The sequence below is a fragment of the Delphinus delphis genome, chromosome 7, assembly GCF_949987515.2.
Source record: "Delphinus delphis chromosome 7, mDelDel1.2, whole genome shotgun sequence".
Classification (NCBI taxonomy): Eukaryota; Metazoa; Chordata; class Mammalia; order Artiodactyla; family Delphinidae; genus Delphinus; species Delphinus delphis.
This window is the reverse complement of record NC_082689.1, coordinates 1057406-1076122: the sequence shown is the minus strand read 5'-3', so window position 1 is coordinate 1076122 and position 18717 is coordinate 1057406. Positions and strand designations below refer to the sequence as shown.

General features: G+C 63.7%; 1 protein-coding gene across 14 annotated transcripts in view; it reads right to left on the bottom strand.

Moving 5' to 3' along the window:
• Positions 1–18717, bottom strand: part of KIF1A (kinesin family member 1A) — an 89262-nt gene that overhangs the window by 53575 nt on the left and 16970 nt on the right. For 13 of the 14 annotated variants that reach the window (XM_060015796.1, XM_060015798.1, XM_060015803.1 and 10 more), the window contains exons 2-10: positions 15507–15674; positions 8225–8301; positions 6991–7170; positions 6193–6258; positions 5650–5828; positions 4466–4577; positions 3133–3210; positions 2827–2892; positions 2365–2382 (exon numbers count right to left, since the gene is read on the bottom strand). In XM_060015796.1, the coding sequence (XP_059871779.1) occupies positions 2365–2382; positions 2827–2892; positions 3133–3210; positions 4466–4577; positions 5650–5828; positions 6193–6258; positions 6991–7170; positions 8225–8301; positions 15507–15612 (882 nt within the window). In that variant the 5' untranslated portion in view covers positions 15613–15674. Of the gene's footprint in view, positions 1–2364; positions 2383–2826; positions 2893–3132; positions 3211–4465; positions 4578–5649; positions 5829–6192; positions 6259–6939; positions 6959–6990; positions 7171–8224; positions 8302–15506; positions 15675–18717 lie in introns of those variants that run through there. The other variant, XM_060015810.1, reaches the window with a different exon arrangement.

The following is an 18717-nucleotide window of genomic DNA, read 5'->3' as shown; positions in this document are numbered from 1 at the left end:
CTTGGGGGGTGAGGAGACTCCACTTCCACCTTGTGCTTGATCATTTGACCCCTGAGAGAGAATTCTCTGCCACGTTTGTCGCGCTCCTCGTTCCCACAGTAAATGCCCCACGGTCACCCGCTCACCCCATGAGGAGCCCAAGCGGCGCCTCTGACTCGGTGGCTCCCTCACACGTCCCTCCCTCCACTCCGCCCCCCGGCCGCGAGTGCCTCAGCTCCAGGACCTTCGCCGCCCCGACCCTCCGCCGTCCTGCCGGCCACCGCGGCCGCCCCTCCTGCCGGTGGCTCCTCACACGGCAGCCCAAGGGCGCAGCCAGCTGCAGTCAGTCTTCCTGAGCCTGCGGCCAACCCATGGCCGCTTCCGCTAGATCACAGTCAGCTGCTTCCTGGTGACGCTGGGGAGCGGGTCAGGCCCGGCCCTCTGGCCTCATCGCCCACGGGACCCCACGCTCCCGGCTCCAGGCGCTGAGCCCCCAAACTGGTGTCGCTCTGTTCCTGCAAAGTCTCCATCGCAGCCCCTCACAGTCCCTTCCTTGTTCCCTCACACGGTTCCCCACACGGTTCTTCACATGGTTCCTCACATGGTTCCCCACATGGTTCCCCACATGGTTCCTCACACGGTTCCCCACACGGTTCCCCACACGTTTCCTCACGTGGTTCCTCACACGGTTCCTCACACGGTTCCCCACACGGTTCCTCACACAGTTCCTCACGGTTCCCCACACGGTTCCCCACACGGTTCCCCACACGGTTCCTCACACGGTTCCCCACACGGTTCCCCACGTGGTTCCTCACGTGGTTCCTCACGCGGTTCCCCACACGGTTCCTCACACGGTTCCTCACACGGTTCCCCACACGGTTCCTCACACGGTTCCTCACACGGTTCCTCACACGGTTCCCCACGTGGTTCCTCACGTGGTTCCTCACGCGGTTCCCCACACGGTTCCTCACGCGGTTCCCCACACGGTTCCTCACACAGTTCCTCACATGGTTCTTCACACCGTTCTACATGGTTCCTCACAGTTCCTCACACGGCTCCTCACAGTTCCTCAAACGGTTCCTCACACGGTTCCTCACGGTTCCTCACATAGTTTCTTACACAGTTCCTCATAGTTCTACACAGTTCCTCACACTTCCTCTCACACCTCCACAGTCTCTCACAGTCACACCCAGCTCCTCACACACTTCAGCACACAGTGCCTCCCAGTTCCACTCAGAGCTTCTCAGAGCTCCCACAGGTTCCCTCACGCACTTCCACACGTCTTCTCACGCGTCCCCACACAATTCCACACGCATGTCCCTCACAGGTCCTCACACCACCTCCCACACTTCCTCTCACGTTTCCACAGTTCCCCCGAATCCGCACGCTTCCTAACGATTCTGCTTGTCGTTGCACATGTTCCCACACGCTCCTCACACCTTCTTGCACAGGCCCCCTCCCAGGTCCCACCCCACGCTGTTCCTCACAGCCCAGGTTCTGCACGGCTCTCTCCCCGCCACACGCAAGACCTCACACGTCCTCACGTATCTCCTCGCACAGCAGGTCCACACCTAGCTCCTCTCGCAGCTCCTCACGGAGCCCCTCACAGTTCCCGCTGTGCTGCAGCTTCACTCGCCTCCTCACGCAGAGTCCCTGCACAGAGCGCCACGCTTGCAGCACAGCTCTGCACACACTTCCTGCCAGTGCCTCACACATGCCCGCGCCTGTCACACGTGGCCCTTCAGCCTTCACGCAGCTCCTCGCAGCGCCCAGAGTCCCTCCGCCTCCTCACAGAGCTACCCGCTCGCTTCCCCCAACACGGGCCACGCTTGCCTACAATTCGTCACACAGCCCATCACACGGGTCCTTCGCATTTGCCCCCGAAGCGTCTCACGCTTCCTCTCACAGCCTCGCCCGGTGTCACGGTCCGCGCGCTCTCTCCGCTCCTCACGGAGCCCCTCACGGCGCTCCTGGGACCCCCGCCACCGCACGCGCTTCCTCCCACCGCTCCTCACACAAACCAGGCTCTTCCACCTCAGCACGTCACACGCTCGGCGGGCTTCCCGCCCGGTGCTTCCTCCCCCGGGGTCTCCTCAGCCCCCAGGCCCAGCCCCGGAGCCACGACGCCCCCGGCCCCCCAGCCACGCGGGCGGGAGGCCACCCTCCTGCTCAGGGTCACCCTCGCAGCCCCGTTCTGTCCTCCACGAGGCTCCTCGCCGTTCATTCACCATGATCTCAGTTCCCGCCATCTCTCACCCACCCCCGCGGGCTGCTCTCCCCGCACCGGCCCCGGCCCGGCTCTGCTTCTCAGGCACCCCCCACCCCCCCGCCCGAGAGGGCTGAGACCCCCCCCGCTCCCCGAGAAGCGAGGAAGAAGATGCTTACCTTGTTGGGCCCAGAGTCCTGCAGAGGCAAAGACAGGGTCTGAGGACGGAGCACGCCGGGCCCAGGGGCAAAGCGGTGGGGGGAGCCCGAGCCGCCCGAGCCCCCCGCACTACACTGCCTCCCCTCCACCGCCCCCCAGGCCCAGCCCCTCAGCCCGAGGGTCCCGGCTCCTCCCGACAGCCCGGGGACCACCCAAGGCCCCTGCCCCGCCCGCAGCCCAAGGCCGCCCCCAGGGCCCTGTGGGGAGGCGGCACGTCCCCATTTCACAGGTGGGACAACTGAGGCTCGGGGGAGGGACAGGGTCGTGGCTCCATCTCCAGCCCGGGGACCCCCCACCTCCAAGCCTCTGGGCTTTTCCGTGAACCTGGCCCCACAGCAGGGACAGGTGGCCGCTCCCGGCACCTCCCCAGCAGGGCCCCCCACCCCCGAGGCCACCCGACCGCAGCGCTTGGAGCCGCTCACCATCTCGGCCAGCGCGGAGATGACCTTGCCCAGGGTGGTCAGGGACTTGTTGATGTTGGCCCCCTCCTGCGCGGGCAAGACGAGGCCGGGCGTCAGGAGGCCTCAGGCCCCTCGCTCCGGCAGGACCGGGCCTGACCACTCGGCCCTGATGGAGACCCAGCGCCCAGCCCTGCACCGTTGACCCTTCCCGCTTCCCCGTCCCACGAGAGCAGGGGCAAAGGGGGCGCCCACCCGAGACGCCCTGCAGCCACTGGGCGCCAGGCCCCGCCGGCAAGTCGGTGGGGACCCTGGTGGGGGCGGCCCTACCTTGAGGCGCGTGCCCTTGGCCCCCGTGGAGTCGGCCCGCTCGCTCCCGGCCAGGTCCACCAGGCTGACTTTGCTCACCTGCGGGGACACGTGTGTCACGCACAGGAGCTGTGACGCTGCGTGGCCCCCGCCTCCCCTGGGTGCGGCCTGCAGGGGCCCCCCTCCCTGGGGCTGGAGCGCCCAACCCTGCGGAGCACAGCAGCCCTGCTCTCAGCTCCTCTGAGGAGGAGGCCACCTTCCCTGGGAGGCTGCACGGCCTCTGCCCTGGGCACCTGGCACCCAGCTGTTCCCTGCCTGCTGGCCGCTCGTCACCTGCACGTCACTGTCGCTATCACCCGTTCCACAGACCAGGCTCACCGAGTGGTGGGATTTGAACCTGGCTCCGGGAGCCCCTTCCCCCACTGCCCACTGCCCCCGGAGCCGCCCGGGCACTGGGCAGGGGCTCCCTCCCCAGCACTCGCCCAGCCCGGGCTAGGCAGCCACATGCACCCGGGGAAGCCCAGGGCTGCGGGCAGGAGTCGCCTGGTGGGCCTGCCAGCTGCCCTGAGCCCGAGGGGTGGGAGCTGCAGGCAGCCCGCAGCCAGGCCCCCGGGAGGACGGCGCCAGGCCGGGGTGACCCAGCCTCATCGGGGACTGAGCACCCCGAGCTCCCCCAGCCACTCTGTGGACCCCAGGGTGCTGCCCCCGGGAGCAGGGCCTGGCTGGCAGGGTGCCCAGTCAGAGAAATCGAGATGCTTAGGGTCAGAGCCACGGAGGGCGCCCGCCCTACTGCCCCTGCAGCGCCCACAGTCAGCGTGTCTGGATAAAGGCCCCAGGAGACGAGGCGCCTGCCTGGGTCCACTGACAAGGCCAAGGCTCATGGGAAAGGCATCTGGGGCGGGGGCAGTGGGCAGGGCCGCTCAGCACAGCCTCTCCTTTGTGCTCACAGATGCCGGTGCCCACGGGGTGAGGGGCACCCCCAGCCTGCACCAGGGCCCACGGCCAGCCTGTGACGGGCACTCACAACCTGCGGCCTTCGACACCGCCCTCCAAGGGCCCCCGAGGCGTCTCCGGCCAGTGGGGCTGCCCCGGAGACGTCCCTCCTCGGGCCTACAGTCTCCACCATAACCGCCTGGCAGGAGGCTGTTCCAGGGTCCACGGCCCCTCCACTCAGTCCCTTCCCCAGCCACGTGGCGCCAAACACCGAGAAGAGGTGGTCTCGCAGGGCTGGCCAGCCCCTCACCGAGGCCCGGGCTGGGCAGGGAACGGCCCGCGCCCACGCCTCACGGGCCGGCACCCGGCTGGGCCTCCCCACCCGCCGGCCCGGGGCCCCGCCCGCCGAGGCTGAACTCACTTTCTCTGTGGTGATGTTGGTCTCTGCGTCGTGGCGCTTCTGCGTGAAGATGATGTTGAAGACGGCGTGGGAGCGGCTGCTGGTCTCGTTCATGTTCGTGGCCGCCACGGTCCTGGGGAAACAGAAGCCACACACTGTCACCCAGGGTCCCGTGGTCGGGCGTGTGGGCCGCTGGTGCTGCCGGCCCGCTTGACCAGGTCACTAGACGTCAGCTCCCCGGGCTCCCGGGGCCGCCCTGCCCGGCCTGGTGGCGACCGTGCCCCCTGTAGGGCTCGGGCAGGGCCCACACTGCCTGCCCCACTGCGTCCGGTGCGGCTCCTTCGGCCCCGACTCGAGCCTGGCACTCGGGGCCCCGTGACTGGGGATGTCCTGCTCCCAGGGGCTGAGCAGAGCCCCCTGGGCGGCGGCCTGCAGGCTGTGACGTGGAAAGGCCCCCAGAAGGGAAAGGGGGCTCTACTGTCCATCCACACCGGCCAATCCGGGGGGGCCAGCACGGCCTTGGGGGAGAAGGCCCGAGGCTGCCAAGCGGAAGCCAGTGGTTGGTCCCGATGTCGCCGCCGTGCAGAGCCCCCAGGGAAGCCCCCAGGCTGGGCTCGCTGCCCGACAGCTGCCTCCACAGAGGTGGAAGAGCCCCCGGGGACCCCTACTGAGTGCAGGGTAGGCCACTGGCCAGGGATCCTCACCCTCCCGCGAGTCCCTGCGTGGCAGAAGGCAGGGGGACTGTTGCCACGACAACCAGGGCAGACCCTCCTAGGCTGGGAAGCCCAGGGCAGCGTGGTCACGGAGACCAATAGCTCGTGGCCGGCAGCACCTTGTGGCCGACCCTCCCCACATGCCCGTCCAGAGGGCCATCTGCCCTCCAAGCAGGCAGGGCTGGTCCTCACAGCCTGGCCCCACCCAGGGCAGCCACCACCCCCCAGGGCGCACAGCCTGACCCCCCACGAGGAGCAGACCCTGTGTAGGCGACAGCGTCCCCTTCCTGGGGGAGCTGGAGGCCCCCATGGGCTGGCATGTGCCCTTGATGTCCTTAGGCCCACGAGGCCCACACCTCCATGGGGGCTGCTGGACAGACCCCATGGGGATACCAACAGGCACCCCAAGGACAGGTGTTCCTCGGAGAGACTCGGAGCTGCGCGGGTGGGAGGGGGAGGGCAGGGAGGGTGGGCACGTCACCCCGCACACACCGGGCCTTGTTCCCTGAGTCCATGAGGTCCTGGATGTCATTGTAGGAGGTGACAGCCAGCTTGGACAGGTCCTCCACGTAGGGCCCCAGCAGCGGGTGCTCCCTGACGCGCAGGTTGCCCTTGTTCTTGGGGTTCAGGAGGTCACGGACACGCTCGCAGTAGATCTCCATGTAGCTGACCTGCGGGGCAGCGAGGACATCAGGGACCTCTTGGGGGGGGGGAGCACACGGTGCGGCCAGGCCCCCCGCACGAACATGTCAGTGGGGGTGTCAGCCCACCCCCTGCCTGGCCCTCCCCACACACAGCCGTGCCGGGGGCTCACCCGACACGGTCACAGCGGGGCCACCCGGGCCACGCAGCTCGGAGCAGCTGCTCAGCAGACACTGCAGAGCGGACACTGCCCTTCGCTCCTGTGCCCGGCGTGGGCTGGCACGTTTGCCACATGCACGCGTGAATGACAAGCTAAGGGCACAGACCGGTGGCGGGCACTGGCTTTAAGTCAGTAAAGCCACGCTCCGAGGGACGGGTGACGGAGAGCCCTACCTCCACGGAGTAGGACATGTTGTCGTTGGTGGTGTCGTTGATTCGGGAGAAGAGGTCCTCACAGAGCTGCAGGGACAGAGCACACCACCAGACGTGAGGCTGGGCTGTGCCCAGAGCCTCACCCCTCGAGGTGCTGTGGCCCCTGCGACCCAGGCTGGACTCTGCTCTCCCGGGCCCCTCCCGCACCCTCCCGCTCCACCTTAAAGGCACTGAGACGGCCTGTAGCCAAGGAGCCACTGTCTTCTGCTAACTCGGGGGCCCCCAGCTGACGTCTGATCCCCTCCTGTTCCTTGCATCATCCTTGCCTGCATGAGGCGGAGGGTCTGCCACGCGACAGACCACCCAGCACTCTCCCTGCCCTGACCAGGTCAAGTACTGACCAGCTCAGGCTCGGAGACCCACCCCGTGGGCGTCCCCTTGTCCCGGGCCTCTCCCTGCCGGGAACTCCAGCCCTCACAGCCCTCCCAGGAAGAGTCGGCCCCTACCAGCAGCTGTCCCAGCCTCCCTGACTTATGGGTGTGACCATGGTGGGCACTGCCCAGGCCTGGGGCCCTCCCGCAGCTCCCCACCCTCGGATCTGGGTCTCCAGCCCCTTCACAGCCCGTCTGCCCCACGCTGCCCCTCCTGCCCTGCCCTCCCCGCCACCCCCATGCTTTACCTTCCCTCCCGGCCCCCTGCTCTCCCGGGTCTCAGCTTGTGCTCGCCTGCCTGTCCTGCCCTCACCGGGTCCCCCCGCCCGCTGCGTGCCTGCGGGATGATGCCCTGCTGGTCCCCCTCACCGGCCCCCCCACCGCGTGCCTGCGGGATGATGCCCTGCTGGTCCTTCTCCTGCTTGCCCATCATGGTGTAGGACTTGCCGGCCCCGGTCTGCCCGTAGGCGAAGATGCAGACGTTGTAGCCCTCGAAGGCGTGCTGCAGCATCTCCTCGCCAATGTCGCGGTACACCTGCTTCTGCGAGGCGTAGTTCATGTCTTCCGGCTGCGGGACAAGGAGGGTAGCAGCTGCAGGGGGCTGGGCCTGCCGTGCTGGGCTCTCGGCCCACGATGTTCACTGAGAGCCTGCGTCGCACCCAGGGCCTCCGGGCGCCAGGGCCACAGCACCGTGGGGAGGGACGCCTGCCCGGCCCATCCACTCACAGGAGACCCGGAGAGGGGAAATAGTCCTGCCTGGGAGGCAGCTTCCGGAGGGAAGGGTGGGAGGAGCCAGCCAGTCTAGGGCCAGACAGAGTGGAAGGGCATTTTAGTAGTGGGAAGAGCATGTGCAAAGGCCCAGAGGCGGGGGTACATGACGTGGTGCTCAAGGTAGCAGCTGTGGGGGTGACGAGGTGGGGCTGGAGAGGCAGCAGGGCAGGGGCCCAAGGAGTCCATGGTCCTGGCTATCACCCCTGGACGCTGTCCTGAAGACAGCGGTCACTTTAGGCAGGCCCAGGATTACCCTGACGACGTGAGGGGCGGGGCTGGATGGGGAAGGTGAAATGGGGAGCCCTGGGGCCGTCCCGGGACCAGGCACTCAAGGTGTGACCCGAGGTGGGCGCTGGCCCTGGGGCAGGGGGCCTGGACACCTTCTCAGGTTCAGGAGGCTGGGGGATGGGAGGACTGGTGTAGGCCCGATGGGGGATGGGGAGGCGCAAAGGCCGGGGCTCTCCCAGGCTCCAGGGGGCGGGGGAGGGCGTGCAGGGGCTGGCGCCAGGGGGGCAGCTTCCGCTTCGGACACCGAGCTTGGGGTGTCTGGGGAAGAGGAGAGGCTGGCAGGCAAACGGCTGTACGGCTAGGACCCTGGGAAACTGCCCCCAGTGGGCTGATGGCCCCTTGGTCCCTGCCGCAGCTGGGCAGTGTGTGTCACAGCTCACACAAGGCAGCTCAGGAAAGCAGGCCCCTCCCCACAGGCCTCACACCTGTGCCCCCACCTCCCAGTCGGCCCTGCAGAGGAGCGGGGTGGTCCCTCGCCCGTTGGCGCAGAGAGGTCAAGGCGTTGGCTGAGGGCCGCACAGCGAGCAGCAGCCCACCCCCTGGAACCCCAGCCCTGGGCTTACCGAAGTGTGTGACCAGTAGGAATAGTCGAAGCTGAAGCTCTTGGGCACCTCCTTGGGCTGTTTGGGGTTAACGATGGCTGCGGGGAGGGGACAGGCATGGCGCTCAGCGCTGTGCTGCAGGGACAGGCTGACCCTGGATGCGCCCGCCCGAGGGGGACCCCAGGGCAGGGAGGCGGGGTCCTCAGAGGCCTTGGCCCCAACAAAGCCAGCCCCCCTGCCAATGGGCAGCGACAAGGGCCCTGTTTCCAGGCAGACCAGCCATCTCTGCCCCCTACCCTGTCTGACCTCCCCCCAACCCCCGCCAAGGCAGCCCAGAACAGTCCCTTGGCACAGGCACTGGGTCAGACCTCGAGCCCCTGGCCCGTCCCACCTCTCAGGTCCACACCCCACTCCCCCCCAGCCCAGGTCTGTCTTGTCTGCCCTGCATGCGAGCGCTGGGAGGTGCAGCACAGTCACAGCCGCGTCCCTGCTGCTTTGGGGCCCCATCACGCCCGCGTGCTCATCCGTGTCGGGGGCGTGCTGGCTGTCCCCCCGCAGGGACACCACACGTGTCCCTCCTCCTGCCGGGGCACCTGCAGGTCCCGTCCAGGTTGCTCTCAGGGGCTGTGGGACTGTCCTCTGCTTAGGTCCTCTCCCACCCCGTCCCCCTCCTCCAGCAGCTGCACCTGGGCTGGCAGGAGGCGGTGCTCACAAAACGTCGGTTCATCAAAGGAGGAGCAATGCCACCGGCACACACCGCCGGGCCTGCTGGGCACCCCGGGAGCCCCCCAGGCAGGGCTGAGGCATCCCATGTTCCCAGGCCCTGGACAGGTCTCGGCTCCCTGAGGCCCGGGCCCAGCGGGCGGCACTTCTTCGGTGGCTGGGCAGAAGGGGCTGCGGCCCCCGCGCCCGCCAGGCTGCCCTCTGGGACGCTGTCTGAACCCCCGATGTCTGTGTGGGTAGAGGACCCCGAGGACCCCCGAGGGCCCACCTGGCCGGGGGTTTTCACCTCCACCAGGAACTTGGGCTGTCCTGGTGGGAGAGGGCTCCAGGCCACCGCTCCACATCATCCCATCTGAGGGCCACATTCCCCCACCTACTTGGAGATGAAAGACGTGTCTGCCAACCCCTTGGACTGGCTTTCCCCAGCTGCAGTGGGCTGGGGGCCTCGCCTCTCTGGACTCCAGGACACCCCACCCTTCCCCACCAGCACATGTCCAGGGTGACCTGTAACTCACACCAAGGGAACAAGCCCTGGCCCTGTTGCAGGTTGAATTCTACCCCTCAAAATTCACATGTTGAGTCCTAACCCCCAGGACCTCAGAATGTGACCTTATTTACATACTTGCAGACGTAACTGGTAAGGATGAGGTTATACTGGAGTCAGGTGGGCCCTAATCCAACATGACTGGTGTCTCATGAAAGGGGAAATTTGACACAGACTCACACGTAGCGTGGAGGCCATGTGAAGGGGGAGGGGGAGACTGGGATGGTGCTTCTGCAAGCCAGAGGATGCCGGCATTGCCAGAAAACCACTCGGGGCTGGAGAGGCAGGGAATGGATTCTCCCTCTGGACCCCAGAAGGCACCAACCCGGCGACACCCTGATCGGGGACTTAGCACCTCAGGAGCTGCCATCTAAGCCGTCCAGTCCACGGTGCTCTGCTCCGGAGCCCTGGGACGCTGGGACTCCCACAGCCTCACCCCACTCGGTAGCTGCCCCGGGCCACGGCTTGGCGGGCAGGAGCCGACCGGCTCTGGGTCCCAGACCCCAGCCTTTATGGGTTCTGGGAGATGACCCGGCACCCTCGGGAGGCCGGCAGGAGGGAGCAGGTGACTGACCATCACAGCCCTTTCTTTGGAGCTGAGAGGGGGTCACGTCCATGCTGGCCCCAGGAGTGAGGCTGAGAGGAGACCTCGCCATCCCGGTTTCAACTCCTGCTGGACCTGGGGATGCGGCCGCCAGAACCCGAACACGGTAACGCCGGCGCCATGGGAACGACAGTCATGGCGTCTCCGGAGCGCAGGCAACCTGGGCAGGGCCCCCGACGGCGCCCACCAGTGCCCCACCTCCACCCACCCCACCCAGCCACTCCTGCTCGCGGGCTGCGACACCTGCCCCCCCGCTGACCTTGCTCTGACTGTGTCCTGGTGCCGGGGCGTCTGCTGTATACCCTGTGTGGACCGGGAGCTCCCTGACGACCCCCCCACCAGGGACGGGGCACGGATGTGCTCAAGGAACGCTGGGTGGGCAGGGGACAGCCGGCTGCGAGGGTCAGTGAACGCGGAGTGGGCCACGAGGAGAGCCCGCAGTGGGGACCACCAGGCAGAGCTGCTCTGGCCCGCGGGAACTGCTGTCACCTGCCCCCTCCCCCTTGGGCGGGGTCCCCTGGAGTGGCTCTGACCCCTGCCCTGGTCCTGACCCCCAGGTGTCCTGCGGGGGTCCTGTGGTGTCTCCGTGATCACAGATGGGGTTCTGCGCTCCAGAGGGGACAGCGCTCCCCAGGTTCCACCCCAGGCCTGCTCTCCACCGACGCCTGGGAGCCCTCACCAGGGCGACCTGCCTGGACTAGGCCTGGACGGCAGCCCCCTGCCGGCACTGAGGCGATTTGGTGGCGAGGGGCTTCCCGGGCAGCTCTCGGGTCGCTTCCTCCCGTGGGTTTGAGGAGGGGGACGGGACCGCGGGCTGTTGAGCGGGGGGCTCCGTGCCCTCTGCCCCTGCTGCAGGAGCACAGAGGACAAAGGCGACAGCTGGGAGGGCCCAGCTTGAACAGGGCCGAGACCTCAGTGTTGGGAGTCTCGGGGACGTTCTCAACACGGGGCCGTGCCGGTCCTCATGAACCCTCAGCGACGGCTCCTCCCACTGACCTGACTTGGCCCCCACGCTCCACGCCCCCGGCAAGGCCCCCCACGCCCGTCACTGCCTGCCTGACTGCGATCTGTGGCCCTTGTCACCGGCCCATCTAGTTCCATCTCCGTGTCCCCACTGGAACGTCACCCCCAGGGCAGTGAGAGCCTCTGCCCTGCTCCGTGGGGCCCGATGCCAGGAGTGGAGCCTGGCGCAGGCTGGAGCTCAGCGATGTGTGCTGACCTGACCCCACCAGGCCTCGTTTCCCCACCTGGGCCGTGGGAGCACCTCAGCCCTGAGGGGCTCAGGCAGCCCTAACCCCAACCCTAACCCTAACCCTAACCCTAACCCTGAGGGGCTCAGGCAGCCCTAACCCTAACCCTGACCCTGACCCTGACCCTGACCCTGACCCTAACCCTAACCCTAACCCTGAGGGGCGCAGGCAGCCCTAACCCCAACCCTAACCCTGCAAGTGGAGAGCCCGTCGCGACTCTCACGGGTGGCCCCCGGGGAGAGGCAGCTCAAGGCAGGGAGTACAGGGGCATCTTGGCCTGGGGCCAGCCAGTGGCGGCAGGCCCCCAGCACCGTCGACCAAGGCTGCTGACCAGGACTCTGCTGGCCCCCGGGGTCCGTCCTTTGACACCACGTGTGTGGAGCCGTTCCGCTAACAGAAAGGCCTGCACCGCGTCACCACCTCCTGGCAAAACCAAGCTGCCTGCTGTGGACTCCCAGGCCCAGTCTCACTGTATTTGGAGCCCAGAACATTCTAGAATAGTGATGGCAAATGGGGCCGACTTCTCGGATGGGTTAGGTTTTGAGACCGCTCGGGGGCTGCTGGTCAGTAGGGTCCCGGTGGACCTTCCAGAATGGTGGTCCATTCCCTGAAAGCACACACTGGGCCCAGCCTGCCAGGGTCCAGTTGGAAGGCTGGGGGCGCGGCCCTGAAGACATCACCCTGTGGTCTGGGCGGGTCCCTCCCCTCCAGGCACTGTCCTGGGTTGAACAGTGTTCTCCCGGAACCTCACAGTGGCCTTATTTGGAAATAGGGTCCCAGCTGTAGGGACAGAAGCACACATCACGTACAATTTGGTTGGCTCACAGAACTGCTAGATTTGCTGTGTTTCAGATGAAGAGCGCTGTTATCGAGGCCATGATTACAGGATAAGAATTTAAACGACTTTTAAGCGTTCTAATTTCTGTGTCACAGTGGAGATTCCGGGTGGCACGTTCCAAGAACTGGGGTCTCCTGCTGTGCCCCTCGTTTTGAGATTCAAGGAGTACGTCACCGCCCCCGCTGACAGGGCTGGCAGATCAGCTCCTACCCTGACAAAACGACCGTGAGCTGCTGCCCAAACCCAGCTCCTGTGAGCCTCTGCCTCCGGCTGGCTCTGGAGCCGCCTGCCCCGCCCTAGCCCCTGGCCCAGGACCTCCCGGAATAGAGCTCACCCCGCCCTCCGACGCCACTCCTCCGGCAGGCTTCCCTGTGCTGGGGGCTGCCTTTCTCTCTGTGTCTGTCTGTCTCTCTCTGTCTCTCTTTGTCTCTGTCTCTCTCTGTCTCTGTCATTCTCTCTGTCTCTGTCTTTCTGTCTCTCTCTGTCTCTCTATCTCTCTCTCTGTCTTTCTGTCTCTCTCTTTATTTCTTTCTGTCTCTCTCTCTCTATCTCTGTTTCTCTCTCTGTCTCTCTCTCTCTCTGGTCTTTCTCTCTGTCTCTGTCTCTGTCTCTAACTGTCTCCCTCTATCTCTCTCTCTGCCTCTGTCTGTCTCTCTCTCTATCTCTCTGTCTATCTCTATCTCTCTCTCTGTATCTCTGTCTCTCTCTCTCTCTCTCTGTCTCTGTCTCTCTATCTCTCTGTCTCTGTCTCTGTCTGTCTCTATCTCTCTCTCTGTCTCTGTCTCTGTCTGTCTCTATCTCTCTCTCTGTCTCTATCTCTGTCTCCCTGTCTCTGTCTCTGTCTCTATCTCTGTCTCTATCTCTGTCTCTGTCTCTCTGTCTCTTTCTGTCTCTGTCTCTGTCTCTATCTCTCTCTCTGTCTCTCTGTCTCTGTCTCTGTCTCTATCTCTGTCTCTATCTCTCTCTCTGTCTCTGTCTCTCTGTCTTTCTCTGTCTCCCTCTGTCTGTCTCTATCTCTCTCTCTGTCTCTCTCTCTGTCTCTCTCTCTCTGTCTCTGTCTCTGTCTGTCTCTGTCTCTCTCTCTCTCCGTCTCTGTCTCTCTCTGTCTCTCAGGCCCCAGGTGGATCAGAAGTTCCCCTGAGTGCAGCCCGCCATCATCTCCAGCTCTTTGCTTCTGTGACACCTGCCCCACCCTGTCCTGGACCGCCCCCAAGTTCCAGGGGAGACACAGGGTCTGCCTCTGATCCTTTGTTCTTTCTGTCCATTCTACAGGTTCCCGTAGGGTTTGGTCACCTGTGAGCCCCTCAAGCCGAGACCCCCAGCTAATGTCTAAGGTGGCAACTATGCCGCTGGGGCCTGACCCAGCATGGACGGGGATTCTCACAGCCATTCCTGATGTCCTGGGTCACCCAACAGCGATGTGGCCGCAACCCTATCAGCTCCTCGTGCAGATGCCGCCTGCCCACCCAGGGTCACGCTCCCACCTGCGGTCACAGTCCCTGGCTTCCCACCTTAAGGCTTGAGTCACACCTCCTGAGCACTTTCTCCAGCCTCGAGGGGGCCAGGCTGGAGATACAAGAAAGCCAGGACCTGAACGGACCCTCCGCCCGCGTTGGGCAGCAGCTGAACAAGACCCCCAGCTTCCTGGGGAGGACAGCCCAGAGGTGCACTCTGTATTCAGAGGGTCCCAGCGAGCTGAGCCCCCGCTGCCCGTGGCGGCCACCTGCTCACCTGCTGCTTCGCAGCTTCTGCACCCCCGCAGTGCATCCAGGGACCACCTCCCACATAAGCTCTTGGCACCCAAATCCTCACCTCAGTTCTGCTTCCAGGGACCAAGCAGAGGCAGCACCACTCACAGTCACTATGAGCCCCCAGATATGCCCAACAGACCCCCCACAGGCTCTGAGTGGGGCCTCCACAACCTGCTCCAGGGCCTCCTGCAGAGACCCCCAGCCACGCCCGAAGCCTCAGCCCCAGAACAGGCCTAGGGCGGCAGCCGCCATCAGCCCTGAGCGCCCTTCCCCTGGGGCAGCCCCTCCCTCCAACCCGGTGGATGACAGAAGGGGTGGGGTTACTCAGGTGCAGGCGCACCACGGGAGCCTGCGGCGACGGCGGCAGCTCCAGGTGCAAACCTCCCCGCTGAGCCCTGCCAAACCCACAGCTGGGAGAGAGGACGGCGAATTCTTGCTCTAAGTCACCGAGCGTGGAGGTGGGCTCTTGACCAGCAGGAGATGCCAAACACTGGTTTGACTTCCAGGGGACCCCAAACAAGCCTCTAACCTAGTGTTAGAAGCAAGGATGCCGGCTCCCCTGTGGGTAAGGGTGGGTGGGGCCGGGGAGGGGGGCTTCCGGGTGCCGGCATCGCTCTGTTCTCAGCAGTGGGGTGCTGCTGAGAACTCCTTGAGCTGCACACTGGGCTCTGTCCACTCTTCTGCAAACGTGCCCCAACTCAGGACAAAGTCTGTGGCACCAGAAAGAGCAAAAGGGGAGGCTCGGGGCTAAGTCCTCTCTGCGGCTCCGGCAGCCGGGTCCTGCGCACTAGAGGGGCCCTGGAGGCCATGCCTGTCCTTCTGACCTTCTCGAAATCGCCATTCTGTCTCTTCCTACTCCCTGTTCATCCTGTTGACCCCAGGCCTCCTACTTCTCAGAAAGGCTTAAGATGACTTACAATTAGAAACAAAACAGAAGAGCAGACAAAGTAAAACGCAGCTGAAACAAGACAAGAAACAGGAACCTTGTGCCCTGGGTTGAAAAGCGGCCCCACCAGAACTCCTATCTGCCCCGAACCTCAGAACGTGAGAAACAGGGCCTTTGAAGATGTAGTCAGTTGTTGAAATGAGGTCACACTGGATTAGGGTACGTCCCATGGTCATCAGGTCACACAAAGACGCAGACATGCAGGACACTGGATTAGGGTACGTCCAATGGTCATCAGGTCACACAAAGACGCAGACATGCAGGGAAGAAGCCACGTGATGACAGCAGAGCTTGGGGTGATGCGGCCGCAGGCCAACCTGGCGGCCACAACTGGAAAAGCCACAAGAGGCAGGAAGGATCTTCCTCCAGGAGTGTGGCCCTGTCAACACCTCGGTTTTGAACTCTGGCCTCCACAACCACGAGAGGATAAATTTCCGTTGTTTTAAGCCACCCAGTTTGTGGTCATTTGTTACTGCAGTCCCAGGAGACCGACACCCCGGGTGGACCAGGAGGGAGCCAGGGCCCCGAAGGCCCAGCAGCCACGGCCCCGAGGGCCCAGCAGCCACGGCGGCCCCGAGGGGCCAGCAGCCACGGCCACGAGGGCCCAGCAGCCACGGCCCCGAGGGCCCAGCAGCCGCGATACTCACTGGTGGTGCTTCCGGACATCTGGATGATGCACTTGGAGTCGCGGCTCATTTCTCGGGAATTGAAGGGGCGGACGCGCACCGCCACCTTCACCGAGGCCCCAGCCATCTCTGCGGACTTTGTGGGTCACTCCTAGTGGCGGCGGGAGCCCCAGCGGGCACAGGAGACACCTTGGGAAAAAGGGAGACGCGAGTTAGAAACAATATCCACAAGGGCAGCGCAGATGTTTCCGGCTGTGACACCTGCTCGGATAACCAGTCCACAGGAAGAGGAACGGAGCAGGGCAGCTGCGGGTGAGAAATGCTGCGAGTTTTAGGAAAGAACGCCAACGGGATGAGAGGAGCCTAGGAAAGCTGGAGCCTAACCAGAAACAGCCGATTCGCTCTCTGGGACCCAGAAAGACTCCAGGTGCCTCTGAAGGTCAGCGGCTGGGTGGGACCGAAAACAGGTGTTTGTGGAAAGTTAGCAGAGGGAGGGTCAGGCCATGTCATGGGTTAAACTGTATCCCTTGAAAATTCACATGCTGAGTCCTAAACCCCAGGACCTCAGAACGTGACCTTATTTGGGGACGGGGTCCTGGCACTGTAACTGGTTAAGATGAGGTCCCACTGGAGTGAGGTGGGCCCTGCCCAGGGTGACCAGCGTCCTTATAAAGGAGACGCACACGGAGAGTACCACGTGAAGACAAAGACAGAGGTCTACAAGCCAAGGACTGGGGGTAAACCGCCAAAAGGCAGGAGAGAGGCAGGCAGTGGTTCTCCCCCACGGCCTTGGAGGGAACCACCCTGCACATCTGGGACTTCCAGCCTCCAGACTGTGAGACAATACACTTCTGTTGTCTAAGCCCTCAGTCTGTGGTACTTTGTTATGGCAGCCCCAGCAGAGTAATGAAGACCCCGAGACCACCATCCCCACCCGGTGAATATCCAGGACCTGCCCCCCCACCCCATGCCACCATCAGGCAGGAGGCCAGAGGCTACCCTCTGGGAGAGTGAGGCTTGGTCCAGCCTGGAGTTCTGAGGACCAGCTGAAGGTGGGTGTGAAAAGCCCAGTGAAGATGCCCAGTAGTGGGGGACCCCAGCCTCCTCCTCCTGCTGCAGGGCCCCCACCTGCTGGCTGCCAGGGAAGAGGGCAGGGTCCTCTGCTGGGGAAACAGGACCACAGCCTCTAGCAAGCAATACAGAGACTAAAGCAAACAGAAAAGGAGCACAGCAGAAAGAGACAAAGCAGGAAGAGAAGAACAAACATGTTTCAACACCTTGTAATGAATATCCTCAGAAAGGAAATTTACTCACCCACGAGCAAGTGAAGTAGCTTTTTTTCAAAGGACCATTTAATGAATAAGAAAGAGTCCTTGGAAATTAAGACTACGAAAACAGGACCTTCAGAAGTAAATAAAAAGGTTGGAAATACAATTAAGTAATTTTCTGTGTGAGGAGAGAAATGAAATTTGGGGATCAATGAAAAGAAGCTACTAAAGAAATAATTCAAGAAAACTTCCCAGCACAGCCAGTCATGAGTCTCCAAATTCAAAGGGTCTACCTACCCCACCTGCTTTAAAGGTCAGAAACCACAGCAAACTGTGAAATCTCAGGGCTAAAGGGAAGATTCCAGAAGCTTCCAGAGAGAAAGGATGGAGACTCAGAATGGCACCAGCATCTCAGGGATACCAGATGAAGAAACACTTTCCAAGTGCTGAGGAACGGCGACTTTCGGCCTAGAACTCTGAGCTCAGCCAATCACAACTGGGAGGGAGGGTGAGAGGAAGACCCAGGAAGACTCTGCAGGAGGCTAGAACCTGTGCTCCAGCAGGTAGGTGGCTGGTGGGGCAGACGTGGGTGCGGGCCCAGCCCGGAGGATGGTGAAGGGGTCCCAGCAGGACCCTGGGGCTGCCTCGAGGGGGGGACGTCCCTCATCGGAGGGCAATGGAGGGGACCCAGCCAGGAAGAAGACGGGGCTGCGAGGCGGGAGGTGGTCTCCCTACGTGGAGAAGCATCCACCAGAGGGTTTGATGAGAGGTCAGTGATGACCCCAGGCATTCCGTTATCACTCATTCCTGATACCATGTTCTTCAAGAAAGCAAATATAAGCAGAGTGCACTCCTCAGAGCAGCAGGAAAGAATGTCCACTAGTTCTGCTGGTGTAAACACAAAATACTAACCAACACACAGGAAACACAGCAGGAAGACGGGGAGAGGCGTGGCATGCGGTGGGGTCGTTAGCAGTGCGATGGGGCAGAAAAGCTGACTCTGTCCCAGTGGGATCTAAACGGATCAGACAAAACCAAAAACGGACTGTGGAGGGTGAGGCCCGGGCGGGGCTGCTGCTCCCGTGGAGACTCGCAGCCCTGATGGACCTGGATGCCACGTCTCCATGTTACTTTGGAAAAATTTTAAGAACAAACAAAAGGGGAAAGCCAAGAGGGAACCCACGGTGTGGCCAGGCTCGGGGCAAATGCCTGAGGAAGGAGGGCAAGGGCGCGGCCACTGTCTGGCCACCACGGAGCGAGCCTCTGCACGCGGCTGCCACTCCCTGGGCCTGCTTGGCCACCACCCAGGTGTGAATGTGAAGCTGACCCTCACGTCCACTTGCAGGTCACACTCACACGGAGGAGGCACCCCCCCACCTCCCAAGGACGCAGGCCCCGGGCAGGCTCCATGCCAGGTCTGTGCCAGCTCGAGAGGGCTGTCCCTCCCTGGGCTGGAAGCCCACGGGCCCAAGATGAATGGACAGAGCAGTGCCCACGAGACTCGGGTGAGCCGGGAGGTGATTCCATGGAACACTGAGGTTTCATGACATCTCCCCTTCTGAAAAGGGAACCTTCTGCCTCAGTCTCCCTGCCTGTAATTGACACCCTCAGGAGAATCTGGCCCAAAGACCCCCTTCTAGAATGGGGCAGGGACCTCTGTACATAGACCCCAGGACCAAGAGCAGGAGGGGCCTGCAGATACCCTGGGGACCCTCTCTCTACAGATGGGGGAGGGCATGGCCAGGGCTGAGGTCAGTGCTGTAAAGTCCCAGGGCCAGCTCCTAGGCTCCCCAGAACTCCCCAGAGCAGGCTGGGCACGGAGCAGGACCGTCCCTCAGGCAACACAGCTCTTCCAGAGGCTACAGGGAGAGAGGAAACTTCCAGGCCAGCCAACAGCTGAGGGCCAAAGGGTCCAGGACACGAGCAAAAGCCCAGGTGGGTGGAGCAGAATTCAGGGGCTGGAA